At 43.5% G+C, this 23,180-nt stretch overlaps 1 protein-coding gene across 8 annotated transcripts in view; it reads right to left on the bottom strand.

Annotated features, from left to right (window-relative positions):
• NUMB (NUMB, endocytic adaptor protein) overlaps positions 1-18,266 on the bottom strand; it is a 31,474-nt gene extending 13,208 nt beyond the window's left edge. For 4 of the 8 annotated variants that reach the window (XM_026038577.1, XM_026038581.1, XM_026038578.1 and 1 more), the window contains exons 1-3: positions 18,127-18,266; positions 8,162-8,236; positions 2,915-2,947 (exon numbers count right to left, since the gene is read on the bottom strand). In XM_026038577.1, the coding sequence (XP_025894362.1) occupies positions 2,915-2,947; positions 8,162-8,236; positions 18,127-18,252 (234 nt within the window). In that variant the 5' untranslated portion in view covers positions 18,253-18,266. The remainder of the gene's footprint in view (positions 1-2,914; positions 2,948-8,161; positions 8,237-18,126) is intronic. The other 4 variants (XM_026038579.1, XM_026038584.1, XM_026038580.1 and 1 more) reach the window with 1 other exon arrangement.
• Positions 18,267-23,180: the final 4,914 nt, after the last annotated feature.

Below are 23,180 nucleotides of genomic sequence, written 5' to 3'. Positions count from 1 at the left end.
AAGCAGAGCAAACAACCTCTCTCAGAGAAACGGGGCTCGCCAGCGAACAGCAACATCCTTGTTGCGATGCCCGGAGCCGCAGGCGCTTCCCGGATTCCCTGTCAGACGGGCAGGGCCGAGCTCAGCACGGGGCTCAGGAGCTGGGGCAGCCCAAGAGCCAGGGCCAGCGCAGCCGACGCGGTCCTGCTCTCCCGTTCGGCTCCGACTGCCAGGCTCCCGCGCCACGTTTTCAGCCCGAGGGGAGAACAGAACTGGCCTTTCTTTCCCAGGGCATCTCCTCGGCCGGTGGATGCCAAGCCTGGGGCAGGACCTCCGTGCAGCCTGCGCCTCCCAGCTGCAGCCATCGCTGCCTCTTGCCCCTGCCGAGCCACAGGCTTCCCGTCGTGCTGCCGCGCACAGGCACATCCATCCTTCCTGGCACCGCTTCGTATCAGTTACAGAATCAAAGTGCTGCTCTGTTACAGGAGGGATATGGCCAAGCATATCCTGATTAAAAGCAGATACAAGTGTTTTCACTCGTGACAGGGACGGGACAAAGGACCGATTCCGCATGGGAAGCGGACTCCCTGCTTCCCTGCAGAACCCCAAGCCCTGGGACAGCAGAGTCACTCACGGTGCTGAGCCCCTCGTGCCACCGCTGAGTGGGCAGTAGGAGCTGCCTCCCTTCACAGCAGCACGTAAGCGGGCCCCGCTACAGAAATCGGCTCTTTTCCCTCATTTTCTGGGGCACCCCAAGCCCTCACAGCTCCCTGGGAGTCCCAAAAAGGCAGCAGGAGCTGGGGCTGGGCAGGAGGGAGCCTGAGCAATGGCCTGGGGAGGTGGAAAAGAGGTGAAAGGAGATGGAAACAGAGCCGGCCTGGAGCGCTTCACTCGCCGCACAGCTTTGAATTGTTCCTGCTCTTTCTAGTGATTGCAAACTTCTCAGTATCTACCTATTTCATTCCATCTTGGGATGAAAAACAGCTGGAATGTGTACATGTAGCCTGATGCAGGTAAAACACAAATGCCTTATTGCAGTCCCTGTATAAAGCATCGCGTGCAGAGAAACCCCTGTGCTCGGAGGGAATAAACACACAGAAGGTCACCACATCTGCACTCCCATTAATTACAGCAACAAAAAAAGCTTTAAATTATCAAGAGCTGCCTAAAAATGCAGTTGATCTAGTCATGTTTTGGAGGCTCCACAAAACTAAACTGCCTAAACTTAATCTGTGGCTACCAAAGGACATAATATTTTTATTTAAAGTTGAAGAGGAAGTGTTTTCAATGTCAGGTACCTGATTAAACACACAAATGCTTCCTGACACAAATCATATTTATCTTTTGTGGGGGAAAGACAGACACTGAAAGAAACCAACCTGCTGTGATGGGCTTTTTAAAAGCTCGTAGCAAATTTAAGCTATGCTGCGTATATTAATTCCAATGCAAGGCATTTGTGGAGAAATTACAGATCAGATAGCCAAAAGGAGAAGGATAAAACTGCTAAGTCTTCCTCACTATTGCAAGCTGCAATAAAGGCACTATGAGCTTTTGAGGATACCTGAACACTGCATTTAAGGGGCTCCAGTGCTAACAAATGCAGCCTCAGAGGCTCAAGCAGAAGCGAGGCCCTTTTGGACAAGGTGTTACAACAAAAGGCAAAGCAATTTACATGCAGTGGAAAACTCATGGTCTTAAAACAAGCAAACAAAAACCAAAACAAACTAAGATATAACAGGCAAGTTGGCACACTCACTAGATAACTCCAGAAAAAAAATGTTGAAGACAGATTTTTAAGTATTTTGATCTTAAAAAGTTTAGAGTTTTCCCTGACGCTGTTCATGCCACTCATAGTCATGCGTTTTCCCAGATCCCAGGAAGAAGCCTGGCCTGGGGAAGTGCTCTCTCCTCCACGACCTGCTCTGCAATCTCAGATCTCCGAAGGCGAGAAAGGAGCAGCTGAAAAACTTCACTCACTCCCCAGCAAAGCCAAAACAAATCTGTGACCGGAAAATAATCTGCTTCAAAAGCTTTCCATATGTGAGCAGCAAATAAAATATATTAAAAAAAAAAGCTTGTTAGCCATTTTAGCCTCTTAAAAGAGTTCTAAACCTCTTAGTTTCTACTTAAGCCAAGATTATGTTTAGAACAAGATATTTCAAAAGCGGATCCTTAGATTTATTCCACTTGAAAACTAAGTAAAAAAATAAAACAAAATAATAAAAAAAGATCTTTTCAGACCCCAAAGTCGGGACAAGGGCCGGCTGATGGGTAAAAGGAGAGCTCATTTGGTGCCTTACACACATGGCCCCAGAGGCTTGGGGACAGCAGTAACACAACGCCAGTCTCCACGACGGCACTTTCACGGTGCGCATGGAGCTGCTCCCCTTGCAGTCACAGGAGGAGACCGACTCCCACCTAAGCAGCCTTGTGGAAGCAGCAGGAGATGCTGGAAGAAGCAGTTTTCCAGCTCTACAGCTGGGAAGCAATCAGAAGAACAAGCAGGCTGTGGATGCCTGGTCTCACACAGCTCTGAGCAGGGCTGTGCTCAAGAAAGGGAGGCGGAGGAGGCTGCAGGCACCAGCCCCACGTTTTCTTCCTGCTCTAACGTTTGGGAGCAGCCGGCTGGGCAGGATACGGATCCCTCCGCTCCGCCCGCATTTGCCTGGGTCACCTTGGCCAGCACAAGTTCAGGGGACGGAAAAGGAAATTCCCACTTTTTTCAGGGAGAACAAATAATTTCCAAACACTGTTTTCTGATACGGCCCATATGGTTTCGTGATTTCTGTTTCAGTTTGCTCTTTTAACCATATTCTCTACTTGCTCAACGTATTTCCAATGGATTAAGGGATTCTCAATAGTTGGGTCTTATGGCAGTGCTATACCAGGGATGTAACTCCTTATAGTGCAAGCGCAAATGAGGCATTAAACTTACTTTTCCAAAGAAGCCTTTGAAGAACTTCCTTTCCTGGAGGAACAGGGGGGACAAGTCGAGCGCTATTACTGTAGGTAGCTAAAATGTCCCAGGGTTTCAAACCAACAAGCACACACAAGAATAGGGTTTGGAGGGAAAGGAAGGGGTGTTTAGAGTTATCCAAAAGAAGGTGCGACAGGCAAATGTGAAAATAATCCCATGAAAGTGCAGAGAAGAGGGCACACATAGAATTCTAATAGGCAAACTGCTCTGAAATTGGTGGAAAGAAGAGAACCTCAGCCCCAATTTCATGCAAAGCGGTTACTTTGTTTTCACTCTCACTTGTTTAGTCCTCTTTAGTTAAGTTATAAACCAAACTTGGCAGCAGACGTGATGGTTAAACAGTTAAAACACTGTACTGTGGCAGCCCCTGTGAAAGGCAAAGTTTAACTCTTGGATCGCAGTTAAGTTTGCTTTGCATAGATCAGACTTTGCCAGAACAAAAGCCTTGTAAGCTGAAGCAGCATCTATGATTACTGGCATAATATAAGATTAAGCACTGAAAAAGCATTTTTGGGCTTCCCTTCATTGCATTTTGTTATTGGGTTTTTGTTTGCAAGCTACTCTTACACTTAGCATCTTACAGTCTTCTCTGAAGAGCGAGGAATTTCTTATCATGAAAGTGATATACCCAAGACACAAACAAGACCCCTTCCTCTTTCATTCTCCTTCAGGCCTTTTCAAGACTGCATCTTGATACAAACACTAGGTATTCACTGCACTGCTCTCGATTTATAGGTAGAACAAGATCTCTTTAAAGTCAGCTCTCGGGAGCAGAAGCTAAGCCAACACACAGAAATGAACTGGAATTCCCTACATCTCTCCAGGCTGGAAATGATTATTCTGATTGCGCAAATTCACATTAAAAGAGAGAAAAAAAAAAAAAAAAAGAAAAAGGCAACGCAATCTTAAGTGCATTTGCATGCAGTTCAACTAACCACCTTCATTTTGTTACCAGACTGCAGACAGAAAACTGCAAGGTCTGTCTGAACTGATCTCAGAGGCGAGGTCTCATGGCAGGGTGTTCTCCGTGCGTAGCCAGAAGCTGCTCAGGGCTGAGGGAAGGGAGCTGGGAACCCTATTGCTGCTGCTGGATCTTTCCATATGGGAGGACACCCCATACGACACTAACCGCAGAAGCAAAGCACAACTCGGGAATTCCACGGGGCAGAGGGGGCTTCCTAACACCAAAGGATCAGCATGAAATTCTGTCATGATGATCACTATTAAATGAAAACGTATTAAAAATAGTGTTACAAATAATCCAAGAGTGCATCTCAAGAAGTGGCTGGAACAAGGACATAGTTAAAACCAAGCTACGCTTCTGTCACAAGCCACCCAGAGCCAGGAAACCCAAAGTTAGGAGGGGAGTGTCACTCTGAACTCTGCATTTCCTGGCTTTTGTTGCTCTCTCTCTCTGCCCAATGCCTTCCCACAGAGTGTTTTTAAAAGTATAGTATAGCATACTTGTATTAGGCCACACACTGTTTAAGACCATCTCTAACTTTAGTCAGCTGAAAGGATTAAAGACATTTAGAAGCAAGAATGGTCATATATTTGGACAGGATGCACTGAGTACTAGAAGGGGAACTAATGGATTAATCACAGTGTCGTGTACATAATGAGAAGGGGCTGGGTGCTGCTGCCAAGTTGAGCAATGACTACTGCATTACGCTAAATAAAAGCTTTTTAAAGATAGCACAAGCTAAAGAGATTCACCAGAAGATCCCTCATTTTTAGATGATGGTTAATTTTGCTCTCAGCAAAATGCTTGTTAAACAAGATTATTTTTTTTAATAAACCAGAAAAGGTTAATGGAAAAGATATCATGCAAAATGGATTTTTAAACAACGCTACGTTAATGTAGTTTAGAAATAACTAATGAGTGTTTTAAAATATTAAATTATGTTTCTTTACCTGCTAAAACAAGAACATATATTAAAACAAATGCATCACTTAAAACAAAAAATGGCAAGTTAGAAACCAATACTACATACTAAAGCAGATTTAAAATCAAAACATGACATGTGAGAGCGAACTTTTGTCTTTATACTATTGCCCAGTAGCTAATCAAATGTATTCACAAGGCTACATTACAAGGCCCTTACAAAGATAAGTTGCAGTCTGCACTATATGTTTTTAATTCAGTTAAATAGTTTTGGAGAAAAAGCTGCTTAGTGTCCAAGCGTATCAGATCTAAAATGTACATACAATTAAGATATCTTATGAAGGGAAAATTGCAAACTATATTCGTCAAGAATAAACCTAGATGTTAATAATAGAGGCTGACAGCTGAATACAGAGGTTTCTGACCTATTAATGCTGTACTGTACGTGTGAAAAGGAACACAAAATAAATCATGAATGAGGATTCTTTAGCTAAAAATGAACTTGTATAGTCAGTTATCAATTAAACCCTCCCAGAACAAAATGCTTACCACCAACTGAATTTAAGCTTTGCAACTTGCAGAGCTTGTCTTGCTCAAAAGACAATTGTGCCACTTCATAACAGCTTGTAATAAAAAAAAAAAAATGGGAAAGATATTTCCCATGCTAAAGGACATGGAAAGATTTGTTTGCTTCCTAACAATATTAATACTGTTTTATAAATTTCTTGGTAAAGCCCTTGAAAAGGATCAAAATCTATCAGTGCATCCTAAATAAATAAATAAATATAATAAAAGAACAGATTTGAAATGCCCACTACTGCATTGGAGAACAAGAATTAGAGAAAATACATCTATTAAAGAATCTATTAAAACAGGTAAAGGCCAGAAAGGACTTAATATTTAGAAGCTACAAGACCCAAGTATATCAACAATCCTGTCTTTAGGAGTAAAGAACTATTATTCTGTTGACTGGATTTATAAAATCTTTGCAAAAGAATGATGAAGATCAGAGTAGGCCATGTACATTTGGATGTACTTTAACCACCTAAAAATGAATTCCAACTTCCCTTAACCTAGTTTAAGGGCTGCAGCTCAACTTGCAATTTTGGCAAGGCCAAGAGAAAGGAGGTCAAAATAACCAAGCACTGCAAAAGCAAGAGGCTACCTAAGGAACAAAATGGAGCCTTATTACATTCCTTGCATGCTGAAATGTCACCTAGTAGCATGGCTTGGCTGCTTAAGAGAAGAGAGTACAGAAAAGTAGGGAGCTAGAGTCCTAACAGTGCCTAAGCGCCAAAGAAATGTCCCCAAAGGTAAAACCTGGTGCTAGAGGGGAGAAGAGGAGGTTGAATTGCAGTGAGCAGCTCTGAATGAACCTTGGATCTGATGGAGTCTCGCCACTAAAATGAACAAAGTCATCTCAGCAATCTGAGCCTTCTACTAAGAGAAGTTCACATCTGCTCCTCTACCTCCAAAACTTAGACACAGAGAGATGTGCTCGTGTCCAGTTTGTTTACAAACATTCAAAACTTCAAACATCTGAAGGAATCAATGGGACTTGGTCAGTTGTTGCCATCCACGCTTTGGCATAATCATGGAATACAGAATAGAGAAATGAAATAATTTCATTTCTCTATGCAAAGAAAGCAGAGGCACAGTGTAGAAGCATAATCTAAACTAAAAGGTAGATATGTGATGTATAAACAAGTAATTCAGTTGATTCAGAATCACAATGCTGGAGCCATCCAGGTTCCAAAAGAAACTGTGTGTTAAACGTTAACTGTGGCTCATTTTTTATAAATTTAGCTACATTTACATGGCTGGTGCACTTAAAGTTTATAAAAAATCAGAGAACAAATAGTTCACAGTTTAGCTCCCCAGAAAAGAGAATGAGAGAAATTACACAAGGCAGAGAGTGCCACACTATTCAGTGTGCTAAGAGAAAATATTCTAATACAACAAAAAGCAGAACAGAATGAGACAAAAAATGGATGCCATTCATTATGTGGCCAGTACTTGCAATTTTAGCTATATCAACTAAATCCATAGAACAAAGAAACTCATTTATATTTTTGTGGCCCTTTTAAACAAAATTAATCACCAACCACTATTGGATTGAATAGGAACAGATGGGATGTAGCCTTAACAGGTTGCTATACATTGGCCGAGAGAGAAAAGAATGAAAAGACTTGATTTTAATCAGAGCAGTAAACCAATTCAGAAACTTTACAGCACAACAGGAGGAAGAAAAGATAACCTATAATCCTCTATTGTGTGCTGGGAAGAAGGAAAGACAAAGGGTTCTGTTGGAAACCATTCGAGCTGTCACGTTTGGTGAGGAAAAAAAGAGAGTCCAGTAGGAGATATCTTAAGTTAGCAAAGAGGCAGGAAAAGTGTTTGATTTACTTTACAGTAATTTTGCTGAGCTACAAGGATACGAGAGTTTCTTCTGCTTAAAAAAAAAAAAAAAAAAAAAAAAAAAAAAAAGGTACAGAGCCAAGACAAATAAGAGAAGTGATGAAAAGGATTGCAGTGCTGCATCACCCTTCAGCCTGCACATTTTAATGTCCTTTTTCCTTCTGTTCTCTTCAAGGCTGTTTTAGTCTCAGTTCCTCGACAGATTGACCACTGGCTGTTTAGCATTTGCTATTTCCGCAGGACTTTGCCATAATAATACTAGAGGAAAGAGATGACAAGGCCTCTTCAAGTGAGTTGGAGAAGCACAAAGAATTTGGAACAAGTGCCATTTGCAGGAACAAACGTTCACAGAAGCCAAACTAAGAGCAGCCCGCTTCGTGACACGTCAGAATTAGGCAGCCTCCGGGCCACTTGGAGCAGATGCAAGCTGGATTATTTCATGCATGAAGACAATGCTGCAGTGCATTAGAAGAAAAGCAGTTTAAATCAAGTCATAATCAAGTAACGCTTTCTCTAATAAAGGTGAATTAAGTCACTATTAAAGTGGCAGGCAACAGAGGGAGAAAAAGAAAGAGAGAGGGGGAGAGAGAGAGAAAGAACTGTTAAAAAACAACAGTTGAGGGCCCATATGGGTACCAACTTAGTCTGAAAGGTCACAGAGGATTTTTACACATTTGTTTTGCAAATAGTTTCTGCAAGTGGAAAGAGCAGTTGTAACTCTCTCCCTCTCATGGGCAGCTCAGCACGGCCCCCTGCGACAGCAGCGCTCACAGCGCCAACTGCTCCGCTAACGTGGGTCGAAGGTTCAGGCTTTATCGGGAATGCTGCTGCCAAACGGGCCTTGGGGAGGGACACTGGCAGCCCCAAAGCCAACTTCGTTTTCGTGGAACAGATATACATACAGATTTGAGTCTCTTCACGGCCTCTTCACAGATATGCATTCCTCTCGATTCATCCACTTCAACATGGCCCAAGTACTGCAGGAAAAAGAGAAGAAGAGAACAACCTTAGCGCCTGAGACTGTTGGTTTAAAAACTCAGTCTCAATCTGGATTCATTGCAGAGACCATTGAGAATATATTAGTTGTGAATAACAACATACATATATACACACACACACACACACAGGTAGCATCGACAGCTGATTTACACTGCATGGGAAGATGCTCACATTTTGCACAAGAAAGTATTTTCTTGTCCAAACACAAGAATTTTGAAGTTACAAACAAAACATCCATATTTTTTTTACCTGTCAAGTAAAACTGACACCTTCACTGCAACATCAGGTTCTTATGTGGATTCGAAGAAATCAGGCTTTTCATGAAACATTTTTAAAACCATCAGTGGCTCATGTATTTGCATACCTATGCTATTTGGTATTGCCAAGCACGATGCTAAGAAATAATGCTTAAAGAGAAACGGCGAGCTTCAGTGCTTTTAAATTAGCAACACTACTTAGCAGCGTAATGTTAGCTTATACAGAAAGCAATTTGAAGGCATCCACTGGAGCACAGTGCTCAGAGCTCTGTGGAGAGTTTCATTATACATTCCAAGCAAAAAAACGTTCCTGAGGTTTTCTGATTTCTCCCCTAACTTTTCCATTCCCAGCTCTTTTTGTTGGGGGAAGGAAATGTTCCCTCAGAAAGGCTCACATGCTTATTCAAGGTACTTAACTCTTCAAGAAAACCATAGAAACCACTAAATAAAAGTGCTCTGCAGTATTACTTACTTACGATAAAAGCTACAGGCCAAAAAGATTTTCTCAGATTTACGTGGCACTGCAGAACTGCATGCAGCTCCCGCTCCAAGGAGCTTATACGCTACGCTAGCTGGAAGTGAAAAAAGGGTTTTAAAAGCCCAGAGTCACCACGAGAGGCACAGCACAGTGCTAAATCTAGGATTAATAGTCACCTGAGAAGTCCAACCCCACCATGGAAGAGTCTATCAGCAGAGAGCTGAAACCTCCCAGATTTTGTTTCACAAATTAATATACTACATTCGTCTGAACTAGACAGGCAGGAAAAATGCACCATATTAAAATAGTCTATGAGAATAACTAACAGTTGCAACCGGAGGTGAAACTCGGAATACTTTCAAGAAATTTCAATGTGGTGAATGATAGAAAATTTTAATTCTGAGCCTTAGTATGCAGCATTTTTAAAACCAGGGAAGATCCCGCTGGAGCAGACCGGCAGGAATTTCATTTTGAACCAGCCCTCGCCGCTGGAGCGCGGCTTGAAAGGGAAGCTGCATAGAAACCAGAAGGTAAATAAGAAAGAACTGACACTTTAGAGCTGTTTCAAGACGCGCCTTGGGAGGCCGAGGCCTCATTGCGGAGCGGCCCGCGCAGCAGCTGCCCTCCCCTTGCCCGCCTTGCTAGGCCTTTGCACAGGATCCTCATTGCTTCATAGGGCTCCCCCACCACAACGTGTTTAATCACAGGGCCCAGCTATCCTAGACTCGCCTGTACAACAGCTAAGCCTGTATTTACTGTGTGTCTGGAAGTACGTATTTATTTCAACAGCTACTGTAAATGGATCTTCAAGCCTGTCCTGACTCCTCTGGAAGTGGGGGAAATGTGGAAACTCTCTATCTGTACGTCTTTGTCTCAGGAAAACTGTGGCTTTCAGTAAATGGAGTTTGGCAACTTCTCTTTAGAAAAGGGCAGTGCAGACAGAAATAAGGCTGAGGTTTACAGAAAAGAAAAGGAGAGACAAAGATGGATGCATGGAAGGAGCACTCTAGATTGCATTTCTCCTATGCAAAATATCTTACAAACAGGACGACTTCCAGCTTTCCTGAGGTATCTGCACATCTCATTTACCCGAGCGTAAGCAAAACGTTTCCAGCTAAAGCTCCAAACCACTCAGGCCCCGTGCTTGACAACTTGCTCCTTGCTTGGAGACGGGAGAAAGGGAGCAGGATCAACACTGCCTGCCTCCCGTCACCCTCCCCAGCAGGCGCCCGCTTCCCGCGCGCTGCCAGAGGTGCCGCGCGGCTCGGGGCAGCGGCTGCTCCCACCGCGGCCTCCCGCCGCTCAGCCGCCCCGCGTCACCGCGGCGAGAGCGGTGACACCAACCGATTCTCAACCACAGCAGAAATGACGCTGCTGCACCGGACTGCTTCATGGCGAGGGCAAAAGATGCCTCACCTGCACTTAGACTTCACACTTATTGCCCTCCACCAAAAACCCTTGTTCTTCCCACTGCATGTTTCTGCAGAAGCCAAGAGCTCAGAGCTACCAATATCAGTGGCCTTAGGCATCATATGTGCTGTTTAGTTGTCCTCTGGTCTTCTGAGCTCTTGGAATCTCTGCATATACCTCAAGGTTCCTGCACAAACAACCTTCAGCAGCACAAGCAGAGCGCTAACGGCCTCTCCTCTGCTTCAGCTAAGCCAAGCTAAGGCGCAAACAGTATCAGTCTCCTTCTCAATCTCAGGTTTATTTCTGAACACTTCTTCCCACCAGACAGAGAAAAGATACACGCGGCTCCCGTATTTAACCGATGCCACAATAACTCTCACATCTGTGATTTTAACTGGCAGCAATCAAGGTTTAAATATTTCCTGAAGAAACTTGGCAGACAGATCCGCTACAGACTGAGATATTCTCTAATGCCCTTGCATTTTTATCAGACGTGTTGAATAAGTAAATAACTACCTGACTTTAAATTTGAAATATTTGTGCAGCTTGCCAATGCAACCGCATTTTATGAATGATATTTCAAAATTTCATAGACAAAGAAAATAGAGCTGCCATTAGTTTAAGGTACAGTCTGCCCCTTTCAGTTTCAAATGAGAGCTCATCAGCAGAATTCAGGCTTAACTAAAACAAACCACCACCAAAAGTCTGCTCTTCACTGCAAAGAGGGCATGAAAACCTCTTTGAAGAGCAGATCTACAAACCCAACAGGTTTTTATACAGTCTTTTAACATCGCTGAAAGCAAATTATCTTTGTCACTAAAGAAGAAAAACAAAACCAGTTCCTAGGTACTGTCCTATGCCCATAAAGCCCCATCCAAATCCACCGTATCACCTTACCACAAAAGCCTTCATGGCCTTGGAGACGTAACAACTCAGTGCACAAAGATGGATGTGAAGGGCAGAAGGCACCACGGTCACCACAGGGTTTGCTGAACAGCAGCCGAGGGGAACGTGGGCAACTGTGTAAAGAGCTCCCCTTATCCCAAGGATCACAGAGAGCAATCCCCATTTCTGGAGAAAGCAAGGACACTTCTCCCATGAAAGGGCAAATACTACGAATGCAATATTAACATGCACTGAATGGATATGTGTGCACTTACTGTTGATAGCAACAAATGGATGGTGAGTCACGACCTTGGCAATTCTCAGCCAGATGTTCTCTAGGAGATTTAATCTTTGCACCAAAAATTAGCCAATAGTGCTTTTGCAGAAAACAAAAATCCTTGTGTGTAGAGAACACATATAAAACAACATAATATAAAAGCTCCAACAAAAATAAAATACCTTTAGAGGCTGCTGGAGAAATGTTCAAACCAAACGCATTTTTTCAAAGTTATTGTTTAAATTACCTCGGAAAGAAAAATTGATGAGATGATGGTACAGTAAGCGATAAACTCAATCTTCACCTCCACACAACAAAATTTGTGTTCTCTTTCACAGATGATGGGTTTTGCTATTAGTCTTGGACAAATAATAGAAAGCACTTTGCAGAAGTACAAGTCAAACTAGCACATAACACGCCCTCAAAACTTAAAAAGCACTTCAGAAACTAAACTCTTTTTCAATCGTACAAAGTTTTTTTTGACTTCACCTAAAAATGAACTAATTAATTACGACATCAAATGTTTGGGGGGAAGTTGTTGAGTGGCCCTTCCAGCAACTCCGTATCACTGGAACTATTCATGCCATACTGGGTATGGAATAACCAAAGGCTTTATTCTTCATATTCTCACAAATCCCAGCCCGAGGCTGCAAAGCAGCTCGGGAGGTTAGTCAGGACATGACCTGTCTCAAGGCAGGGCCCACTTCCACATCTGCACTGCAGAAGGCAGCCTTGCAGTATTATGACATTCCCATGGCAGAAGATTGGTAGGTTAGACCATCTATTCTAGACCTTAACCCTTACATTAGAAAGGAGGGTTGTTCCGATGAGTTGCTCTTGTTAATGTCTATCCTAAATCAACCTTTTGGGAAGCTTAAACCAACTATTTCTCCTAGACCCTCTACATCTGCATGTATTTGCTGGCAGACTTCTGGGTTTCAACTGTTTGTTCTGATGTGCAATTCCTACATTCCCAATTCAGCGTTATTTAATAAACTGAAGATGATTTTTTTATTAAGTGTTGATAACTCAAAGTTTAGAAACACACTGCCCAGGTGTACCTGTACCTTTTCTCCAAGTACTGCAAGAATTTGAGGAAGATAAAAACAGAATTTAAAAATAAACCAGGGATAACTTTTTGGTTTCCAATATCTAAATTGCATTTAAAAGACTATTGCAACGACATCCACACCATTTTTATGGAAACCTTGCATTTTACTTTGTTCCGGAGATTAATATTCAAATCTTTATTTGAATATTGTTCTTTATTTGAAGCTTATTAAACTATTCAAAACATTAGCTTTGGCCAAAGACAGGAGAGCTTTCAAGTTGTGCAATAAGCTGTATATAAAACTCATTTTTGCAAGGCTTCGCAAACAACTGGCAGTTGTACACAAATCTGAAAAGTTTAAAGATTAGAGATTGTACTCTATTCCTTTGCATCATAACAATGCGCAGAAGTATATTTAAGGCATCCTCACACTTTCTGCTACGATCCCCATTCTTCTATAATTAGTTGCCTCGAGGCTTTGTTTTTTTTCCTGTGATCTTAAATGTTAACTGCTGGAGCAGCTGAAAACTGTACACACACTGGCTTCTGGGTTAGCATTCAGTCAGAACGGTTCTTGCTCACTGCTAGCATCAATTCATGCCTTAAGAGGCAGGGATTTGTGGTGTTTACATGTGCAAAGCTGGGCAACACTTTTAGGAATCAGCAGATTTGTCACATTTGATTACTTAAAAAGCTTAGCATAGTTTCCAAAGGATATTCAAGAATCTTAATGCTTTCCTGGTCAAAAACATCATATATTTAACACAGAGGCACTTAAACATCAACCTGCTGGCCAGCATTTATGTTCATATTTATTTAAGATGAAGTTTATAGCTAGACACGAAGCAGTAAGGATCAACACACAAACTGCACAAGGAAGACGGCAACGTGGCAGCTCGTAGGGCCCGCCGCCCAGTGACACAAGTGGCCTATTTTCCACTGCTGGCAGTTTCAGCGGAGCCATGAACCAGCTAATTATGTAACCAGCTCCTGTGTCACAGGGATCCCAGCGATGGGAAGTGACACTCAGAAGTCTCAGGGAGAATAAGCTACGAGGCTCAGTGCAAGTCGTCCCCTCTTCTTCTACGGGGGTTTGGACATAAAGCAACACTACATGGTCCAAACTTCCCCCATCGCTGCAAGGGCTGAATGGGAAAAGCAGGGAAGGATATGGGCTCTGAAATTAGATCTTGCGTGTGTAAACATATTGATAACAATTTTTATTTGTCAGCGGTAACCCGAAATCAGGATTTAACGGAAAGGCTACTTCCCTTGGTAGCAGGCATTCAGCAACAAATCGCAGACTTTTTGGCAGCCATCTCTTTCAGAGACTTCGCTAACTGCTATCTTTAGTCTTCAAAACAGAGTAAAATACTTAAATATAAATGTAAAATCAGTAGTATTCTTAGACACATTAAGGTCAAGAGAGATCAACCAGAGAAAACATGCACCAAATTAATCTCTGATCCCTCTGACTGTTGAGTCCCCTGAACTCACAAGTGGGAATCGGCTGTCCCTCTTCTAGTTACTGTGTCCAACTGGTCAGAAGAACCAAGAATTTCCAAATATTTGATTTGTTTAGTTCTGTTATACAGAGGGAAATGACCTAATTTTTCTGATAGAAATTTCACAGGCCAGTTACTCTAAAGTGCATTTGTATGAATAAAAAAAACTTACCCAGAGGGACATTTGAAAAGGCATTTCAGACAAAAGAAGCCCTAGTGTCAAATACTTTAGTCATTAAAACACAGACCAGCTGCATGTTCTCAGTGAGGTAGTGTCTGGAGCAAGGCAGCAATTTTTAAGATGTGTATGTCGATTTTTGCTATTATGATTTATGAAGACCGTGTAAAAAGAAATTATATCACTGATAAGAGTGGCTTTATCATCTGTAAGAATAATCTGCTGAATAGTTTCAAGCCCAGTGTCTCCATCCAAGTCTCTTATACATTACATATTCTGGCAAAGTCTTTTTGCCCTCAGAGGGAGGATTTGCTGCTGAAATCCAGCAGTTGTAATTTCTCTCAGGGCAGTGGAAGAGCATGATCACCTTTGAAAATAAATCTCTGTGCACATTTTTCAGCAGCTGAAGTGGTTTCACATGTAACAATGAGGGGGGAATTCTGAGCAGATCTATCAAAGATGCACACGAGCTAATGGAGCATTAAGGCCACGTGCCCAGCGGACACAGTCTGCAAGCCACACTTGTCTAACACGAAGTCTAACACGTTTACAAGGAGGACAGAAACACGGGGAACCACCTGCGCACCGAATCCACTTCCCCCAATTTTAAGGCAACTCTGTAACAGGAATTGGACCAATAGGTTCCACAGAAAACCCACTCTATCCAGAAGCAAACATTTCACAGAGCAGATTTGCTCAAGTCCTCTGCCACACTTATAGGCTGTAATTTACACTAGGGGTCAGCTGTTAATGCAGCGCAGGATATCTATCAAGTACAGTGCTGGTGGAGAAAGCCTTTTAATAACATTAAATTTGTTTGCAGAGCAGCATCCCCGAAGCCTGAGGAGCAGCAGCTCCTGGAGCCCCTGTCCAACGCTCACAGACAGAGCCTGGGGGGGAGATGAAATTCGCTTTCCACCAGGACTTTCCAAGTGGTTCCATATGTTCTGCTAAAAGCTAAAAGAGAGATGAACCTGTGGTAGCTCTCTACAAACATCCTGACTCCAAGGGAAAGAGGGAAGAAAAAAAAAAAAAAAAAAAAAAAGCTTGCTTTCACTGTATTTTATAATACCTCTCTAATATTCTAGCTGCTGTTTTTCAAGGTGAGAAAGAAGATAGAGTGTTCCAGTGGTTACTATGGGGAAAAAGAAAAAAAAAAAAAAAAAAAAAAAAGACCTGAAGGCAAGAAACCGAACACACATCAACTTAACGCTAGTTCAAGAGCATGATATATCTTCTCCCATCACACTCTGATGGGAGAAGATCTGTCTAATGAGAAACCAAAGTAAACCTTCACGAGGCTGCTTTCAAAATGGTCTCCTCTTCCCAAAAATCAGAACTTAGGAATCAAATCTAAATAATTAAGTATTAAAAGCAGCAATACTTCACCATGGCTCCTACTATGTTACTTTCCCAATTTTTTCTTTCAGAAAGGAAACCTTCAATACAGCTGCAGAGATACTTGTTAACAATTCTCAGGTCTTCTTCAGCCTCACAGGTGAAGTAATTGTCATCTCTTTAGAAGTGGGACTCCCGTCTTGTCACTCGGGCGTATTTTGAGCTCTGAAGAACCATGTTGATAATTTTTACAGTGCAAAAGGCTGCCCACAAAGATTAAGGTCAAACATAACCATCATAAAAACATATTAAACTGTGTTTGAGCCGATACACTGCGGACAACAGACTCTGGAAGGGTCTCTGAAATTAAAAAAATAAAAAATGTTCTCATTATGTTTCAGACTTCACTGCATTTTCTCCAAGACATCTCAGTTTCTCCTGCTCCACCAAGTAAGAAAAGTCATCCCACCAGATATTTAAGGCAATGGGTGACAGCTCTTCCTGGCGCATATGGATTTCTGAATAATACCCAAGGGCTGCGTGACAGGATGCTCTCCTTCAGCAGCACAAAGTCCTATTCTTTTCGCGAGCAAAATATAGTACCACCCACTAACCTGATGACTCCACATCTGGTTTATCTTGGTGGCTCACAATGGCATATTTCCTGCCTCTATCTGCTGCGCTCCAGCTAACACCCACTCGGCACCCCAAGCCTAACAAAACTTTCCACTGCTGTCCACCTCAAGGCACAGGATTTTAGGAGAGAAATTCTAGCTGAATAAGCTACCGCTCTGCCTGATGGCAAATTGTGCTAAGGAGAAGTTTTCATCTCGTTGCAGCCTCTTTGAGGACAAGCAGCCCACCCCTCTGACTGAATGTGGAAACCTACGTAAAGACGCTTTTATTGCAGGGCAGTTTTTTCCAATGGACAGATTAACTCAACTGTACAAGTGAATTTCAATCTAATTCAACCTAAATTTCTCACCTGCACAGTGTTAATATTAAAAAAATCACGCTCTGAGGTGAAGCTGGCACAGAGCACTTCCAGAAGGCCTGACAAAGCACCAGCCCTTCCTCGCACCACGCTTGGGCCCTTGGTGCTAATGCAAAGCTAACGTAAGACAAGGGCAAAGCAATAAGCTACCCTAACATGCCAGGGCTTTGGTTTGCACGTTACACACACCTGAACGTCCCCAAAAGCATGCACAAGCAACTACATTAGGATAACACAGTGAATAAATTGAGTGTGAAAGTTATCTCCAGTTTGCTGCGCATCCACTCATACTCACAGCTCTGCAAAAACACCTCACAGCCAGGAGCCAGCCTGGACAGTCCCACCCAGCAGGTAGGACTTTAACCACTTCTTTAACCACTGCACGGAGTTACCTCAGGTACAACACAGAGGAAAACTAACAAAAGATCCGTAGGTGCCAGCAGCATAGACATTATTTTCCTCAGGAAGAGAGATTTAAAGCTGAACTTTTAGCATCAGCTGCTAAAGACCTGTTACAGAGATATTAGTGCGTCTTGAGGGAGGAAGGTTTGGGTTACAGAGGGCATGCAGCAAAACACCCCAATTATCTGTCTTTTTCCTACCACGATGCACCTGCACCTTTGGAGCCATCCTGTACTGTGCAGTATAGGCACTGACAAGCATGGAGGGGTCATGTGTTAAAGCCCTCCTCGCATGAAGCAACTCAGAAAGCTTTTTCAACAGAGACATGGCAGGGCAAAGCACACATCTTAAGAAAGAGAAGCAGAAATGACATTAAAAAGAACCAAACTCTTATAATATGTGATCTAGAATGAGGACCGAGGAATCAAATAGGTCAAACTTCCAAACGCAATAATAACTTCTAACAGATACAGACACACCAATCCTATTTTCATACATTATATAATAAACACATGTAAATATACATAAATATAAAATACATATAGCATATATGCTTTATCATATACCACAAGGCAAGGGATGCTTTCAAAGCTTAGCAGCTGCTTGTACCACGAGCACTGGAGGACAGCTCTTGTTTTGCAACTCCTTCAATTTTGCAACATTTCCAATTACAGAAAGGGAAGAAGGCTCCCTTGGCAAGCACAGTCCCCCACTTACCTTCCAAGCAAACCTGCAGCCGGTACTTTTGCTTTTAATAAACAGAACTAAGTACTTTTTCTATGCAGTCTAAGGGGGTTATCATTTCTGTTCTTCCAGAAAAATGAAAACAAATATTATATTAGCTCTCTGCCTAGCTACATGATTTATTTCAATGATGTAGTATATCAGACAGCAATTTTCCAAGACATTTGTTACATGATTCATGTGGCTTTTGAAAAAAAAGAACCCACATCCTGTGCAATGAGAGCTAGCTGTAAAATAGGTCACTGTGTAATGAAGCATGTCCCTGGCTTATGCTTGCCAGAAAAACCCAAATAATATTTCATGGCCAGAGCACCGCATGGCTGACCAAAGGAACGGCAGAAGCTCTTACCTTAACAGGAAAGCTACATTTGCCAGTACGAACTCCTTCTTCATCAGTCTGCCACTGATGAGGCCTGCTGGCCTCTGGGACGTAGACATCTTTCTTTCTCCTAAAGCTTTGCCGTAATTTGTTCATTTCTCAAATTTCCACGTCCTAGAAAAAAAGAAGAGAAAAAGAATGCTGTCAATAGGCACCCAAACATATGCTAAGACAGTCAGTATTGTGATAATCACCCTTGTATGGAACTTGAGCTTCTGCAAATACAAATGGAGATATCTCTGTAAGGAAAGTATTTGGGATATGGATTCAGAGAAAGGGGGTTAGATATTCACTTTGAAGCAGAAAACACCAAGCTGCATTGCTTACATCTTCCACAGCAACTGATGCATTAGGTCCAGAAATAGCATACTCTGAGCGTAAGGGTGTAAATCACCTGGCAGAAAGGCACTGACGGGAGATGAGCACGAACTCCTGCCTTGCAGAACTTCAGAAACATGGATTCACAGTGTGCACCAGCAGGAGACTGCTCAAGGGATCCAGAGCCCAGCTGGGGAGCCCCAAAGGCTGCGGGAGGGCCTGGGAGACATGGGCCCGCAGTGCTGCTCCTTCCAGCCTACTCAGGGCTGAGATTAGCAGGGGCGGAAAACGTTTGTGTTCCATGTACCTGGCCGAATACAGAGATTACAACACGGGAGCAGAATAAAATTAAGAACCCCCTCATACACGTTCCTTATCACTGACCTAGCAGCAGCTAATAAAGTTAGTCCCTGCTGAGGAGCAGCTCCTCTGCAGTCACTACATCTTTACCTTACAAGCTAAAAACCACTTTTTTTTTTTTTTTTATGTGCTAAGGAAATCCTTTAAGTTTTCAGAGGAGATAAAAGCTTTCTACTCTGCGCTGATGCTCAGAGGGTCACTACTCCTCCCACTGCAGCAGCAGCAGCTGTGGTTTGCAGTGCGGATCGTGCCAGGTGCCTGTGCATCCATCGCTCTGTGTGGGGAGGCAGCAGGTCCCGGGGACCCCTCTGCTGCCCCATGCCGCTGGCAGGGGCCAACCCGCCCACGGCCCCCCAGCGCCCAGGGACCACGGCCGCCGCCACGGCTGCCCCGGCGCGAAGGCTCCGGAGGGGCCGCGGTCATGCTGAGTCCGCGGGCCTCTGTCCTCCAGCAACGGAGATGCCGCCACATCTCCCACCCGGCACTTGTGCCCCTGGGAGCAGGAGGAGATGCTGGGATGTTACCGCAGGTCCCCTCTTGCTGGAAACGGCAGCGCGCAGGGAAGAGCGGGAATGGGGGCTCCTGAGCTAGGTCCCCTTGCTGTGATAAAGCAGCACGCAGTCAAAAAGCAGCATTTCCCACTGCAAAGCAAACCTGCTTTCACAAATGCTCTGATTTTGAGGTCACGTTTACAAACAGTTTGAAAATATCTTTTTTTTTTTTCCTATTTAAGTCATGACCAAAGGAAAAAATCATTTCTAGTCGGAAAAAAATGGGAAAGCTTCTCCAATGTCCACAATGCTATTTTCTGAGATCCCAGGCTATTTTGAGTGGTTCCAAAGCAGCTCATCCTACAACCAACCAATTTGCTGGCAATACATGTGTCACTCCAACACAACTAGAATTGCCACCAGATGCTGAAGCATTAAGTAAACCAAGCAACCCAGGCTGCAGAGTTGAGGAGTCAGGAAAGCAGCACGTGAATCGCTGCCATAAAACGCTCAAATTCCTGCCAGTTTAGCCTGCAATTTAAAGCCCTCGCCGAGGAGCCTGGCGAACACGAAGGGAGCTCCTTTGGCAGACCCAGCAGCAGACACTCCTCCAGGCTGGCCAAGGCAGCAGGTTCATCCGCCATGGATCTTTCTATATCTATACAACTTTTCCTGAAATCCAAATTATTTTCAAGTGGCAAGAACAAACAGATCAACACACTAGCTCAACCCAGAGACACCACTTCCTTTCTACCTTTACAACTCAAATCCAGCTTGAACCAAGTAAGAAGCCATGACAAGTTCAACACGGAGGTGGGTTCACACCAGGGTCGGGCCAGCAGCAAGCACTGACAGCCCCAAGAAGGGCTAGAGGAAAGAGGTGACAGCCCCACTTAAGGTTTCATGGTATTTTAAGGTTAGTTTTACCAAAAGGGTAACTCCAGACAGCTCAGCAACTCATTATTCATGTCTGTTGCAAAAGTGCTGAAATTTTTTTTTTGCAATCTAAGAGATTGCACCATTAGACTAAACACGAGGCAAGTTCCCAAAGCGCCAGACAAGCACCTACCAAATGTGGGGGCAGGGAGAGTTATTCGAGTCGTGAGAGTTTGCAAATCCACACTGTCATCGATTCGTCTGCAAACAGACACACTTGGGATAGTTTCAAAACAAGCTCCACAGCTGGTCTTCTCTCCCCTATGCAACAACTCCAATTTAAGGAAAGCATTAACTCTTTCCACTGCATTAAAAATATCATTTTAACCACTGCACTGACACACAGGAGAAACACAGAGACAGAAATAACAGAAGAAAAGTTAAACAAAGAAGCATTCTTGGCATCGCTGCCCTGTGCGGCATCAGGTCGGTGCGACAGAACTAATTCCTGAAGGATAAACTAGCACGTTAATTGATGTCTTATGAACTGCTTAGCTTTACAAAGGTGCCCCCTTTTATCCTTCAGGTAGAAATGGGCAAGTTTTCTGCTTTAGCTGAAGCTCAGCTCATTTTGACGCTGCCATAGGAGGCCGCAGGGCGGGCAGCCCCGCTCGCCTCGCAGCGCTTCGCTCGTGGGTCGGTGCCGGCAGGTAAGCAGGACATTCACGTCTGGCATAAATGATTCACGGCGCAGTTGGCTACTGTGAGGTGTTGAGAGGCTTTGCAGGGCAAAAGGAAAATTCCATATTGGTACTGAATTATAGACACAAATTAGAGCTGCTAAAAAAGCATGAGTTTGCGCCGGTTTTGTTGCCCACTGTGTTGAAAACTGTAAGTGGCTGCTTAGACATATGAAGTTTGTAGGACGCTAAACCAAAGTCAATTGCCCCAAATTTTAGCCTTAACAAAGGTTATTCAAGCCACATCCAAACAGACTGTGTCTGTTCTCTTTGGAGTTGAAAGGAATAAAGCCTGATTTTTAAGCGAGTCCTTGGTTCAGCCAGTTCTTTGAAACCATTCACAAGTGTTGGGATCACTTGCTGTTTCCTCTCAGAATTAAATACTGACCGTTTCCTATTTACTTTACCAATTAAAAAAAAGCAAAACAAAACTGTCACGGGTCAAGCAAGGGCGCAGTGCTCCCAGCCAGCCCTGGACAAGCACAGAGCGGTGTGCGGGCTCGGGAGCGAACACCCGGTGCGCAGCCTTCCTGCTCTGCAGCACAACCCCATTACAAGCAGGAACCATAACATTCAGCAGGGCAACTCCACTCACGTACAAAGCCCTGGCAGTGTCTGCATTAGGCAGCCACAAAATCTAGCTTTACAAACAGGGACCACTCCAAAAATAGAAGAGTCTGCCAGCTCCAGTGGGCTCTTTCCTGGTCAAACCTTCCTGTTCTGTCTGCAGTACCAAGGCACAAGCCAACGGCATCCCTAGAGCTGCATGTTCACCGTCTCCATATGCTTTATTCCCAAGAAACAGCAAGTCTTTCCTTACGTGAAAGGCTGTGAGAAATAGGTTGTTTCCTCCAAAGATATTCCAGACCTAGTAAAAGATGCAAATTATCTCCATCTCATTAAAAATCCTAGATGTGCTTGCCTAATTTACTTACTAGGAAAACATTTCGTGAACATTCCTCAATGTGGCTGTGAAAAGCTATATCCTAAGAAACTTCATGGCTTGGAGACTTTGTGCAAGCACAACCTGGTCACAGCTGCTGCCCAGATGCCAAAGAGCCACCTTTCAGCATCAGCAAAACATGGGTCAAACCTACGCTGACCCACACCAAGAAACACAAGGAGCCCTCTAACCCCATCTCAGCAGAGTATCCTACATTATTTTTTTTTAAGGAATTGAGTGCACCGTTGATATCTTGGCTATAAGTCTAGGTTACAGCAGGGCTGTATGATGGCAGAAAGTAAATACCTGTGCGTTAAGTCATTTTCTTGTGAGAAGATTTAATTTTGACAGGCATACACTCTGCATGCATGCATATGTAAGTGATTCAGAATATTGAGGCCTATTTGCTTTCTAATGCACAGCTTCTAAATTTTAACACAAGAACCTAAGACTATTTCATAAATAAGACAGAGGCAAGCTAGGAAAGCAGAGAACTCTAATAGTTCATTCCTATCTATCCCAAGCTGCTAGAACAGTTTTGCTTCTTTTCAAAGTCACTATTAAGCACTGCTCAACAGCTTTGCTAACCAGAAACCTGTGCCCCCGTGTGCCCCTCCATGCAGCACAAGCCTTGTGCCCCATCCCTTCAGCCAAAACCTGCTGCCTCCTTGTGATTATTCAGCAGCCCAGGGACACAGGGCAGCTTTATCTTCGGAGAGGGAAAAAAAAAAGGTCATCCCATTTGTCAGGTTTTTGAATGCCGAACTTGGAGCCTTTTTGTAAGCTTAGATCCCATAAAATCTAATTAAATCCAGCAGTGTCACACTGAGGGAAATGAAGGCATGTAACTATAGGAGCCTTCTCGGTGCGGCGCTAGCAGCGCCGCTTACGCAAGACGGGATGACTAACCGCATTATTCACCGCACGGCTCCCCGGCCCGTTCACCCTTTCATTACCCAATTAAGATCTAATAACATATTACTACAAGCAGGCACTCTAAGACATCACAATACACCGACTAAAATGAAGGTGAAGCACGAGCTTGGTTTTTGAGCCAGGCAGTAATTATTAACATTGTTATTATAAGAGCATCAGATGAAGGGAATTTTCCTTCTTGTGGGAAAGGAAGTGTCGGATGCTTCAGAATAGGACCGCTCAGAAACAAGCATCTCGGATGTATAAGACTGCATGTGCCCATTTGGGAAATTTAGGGTTGTTCTTTGGGGACTCACTGAAAGTGACTGCACTGAAAGTAATAGACTATAGTTTGAAAACACAGCAGGAATCCCAGCCTTA

This window comes from Nothoprocta perdicaria, unplaced genomic scaffold, assembly GCF_003342845.1.
Source record: "Nothoprocta perdicaria isolate Ctin4 unplaced genomic scaffold, notPer1 scaffold_213, whole genome shotgun sequence".
In the NCBI taxonomy this organism is placed as follows: domain Eukaryota; kingdom Metazoa; phylum Chordata; class Aves; order Tinamiformes; family Tinamidae; genus Nothoprocta; species Nothoprocta perdicaria.
Note: the sequence above shows the minus strand (reverse complement) of the source record. Positions and strands in the feature narration are given on the sequence as shown.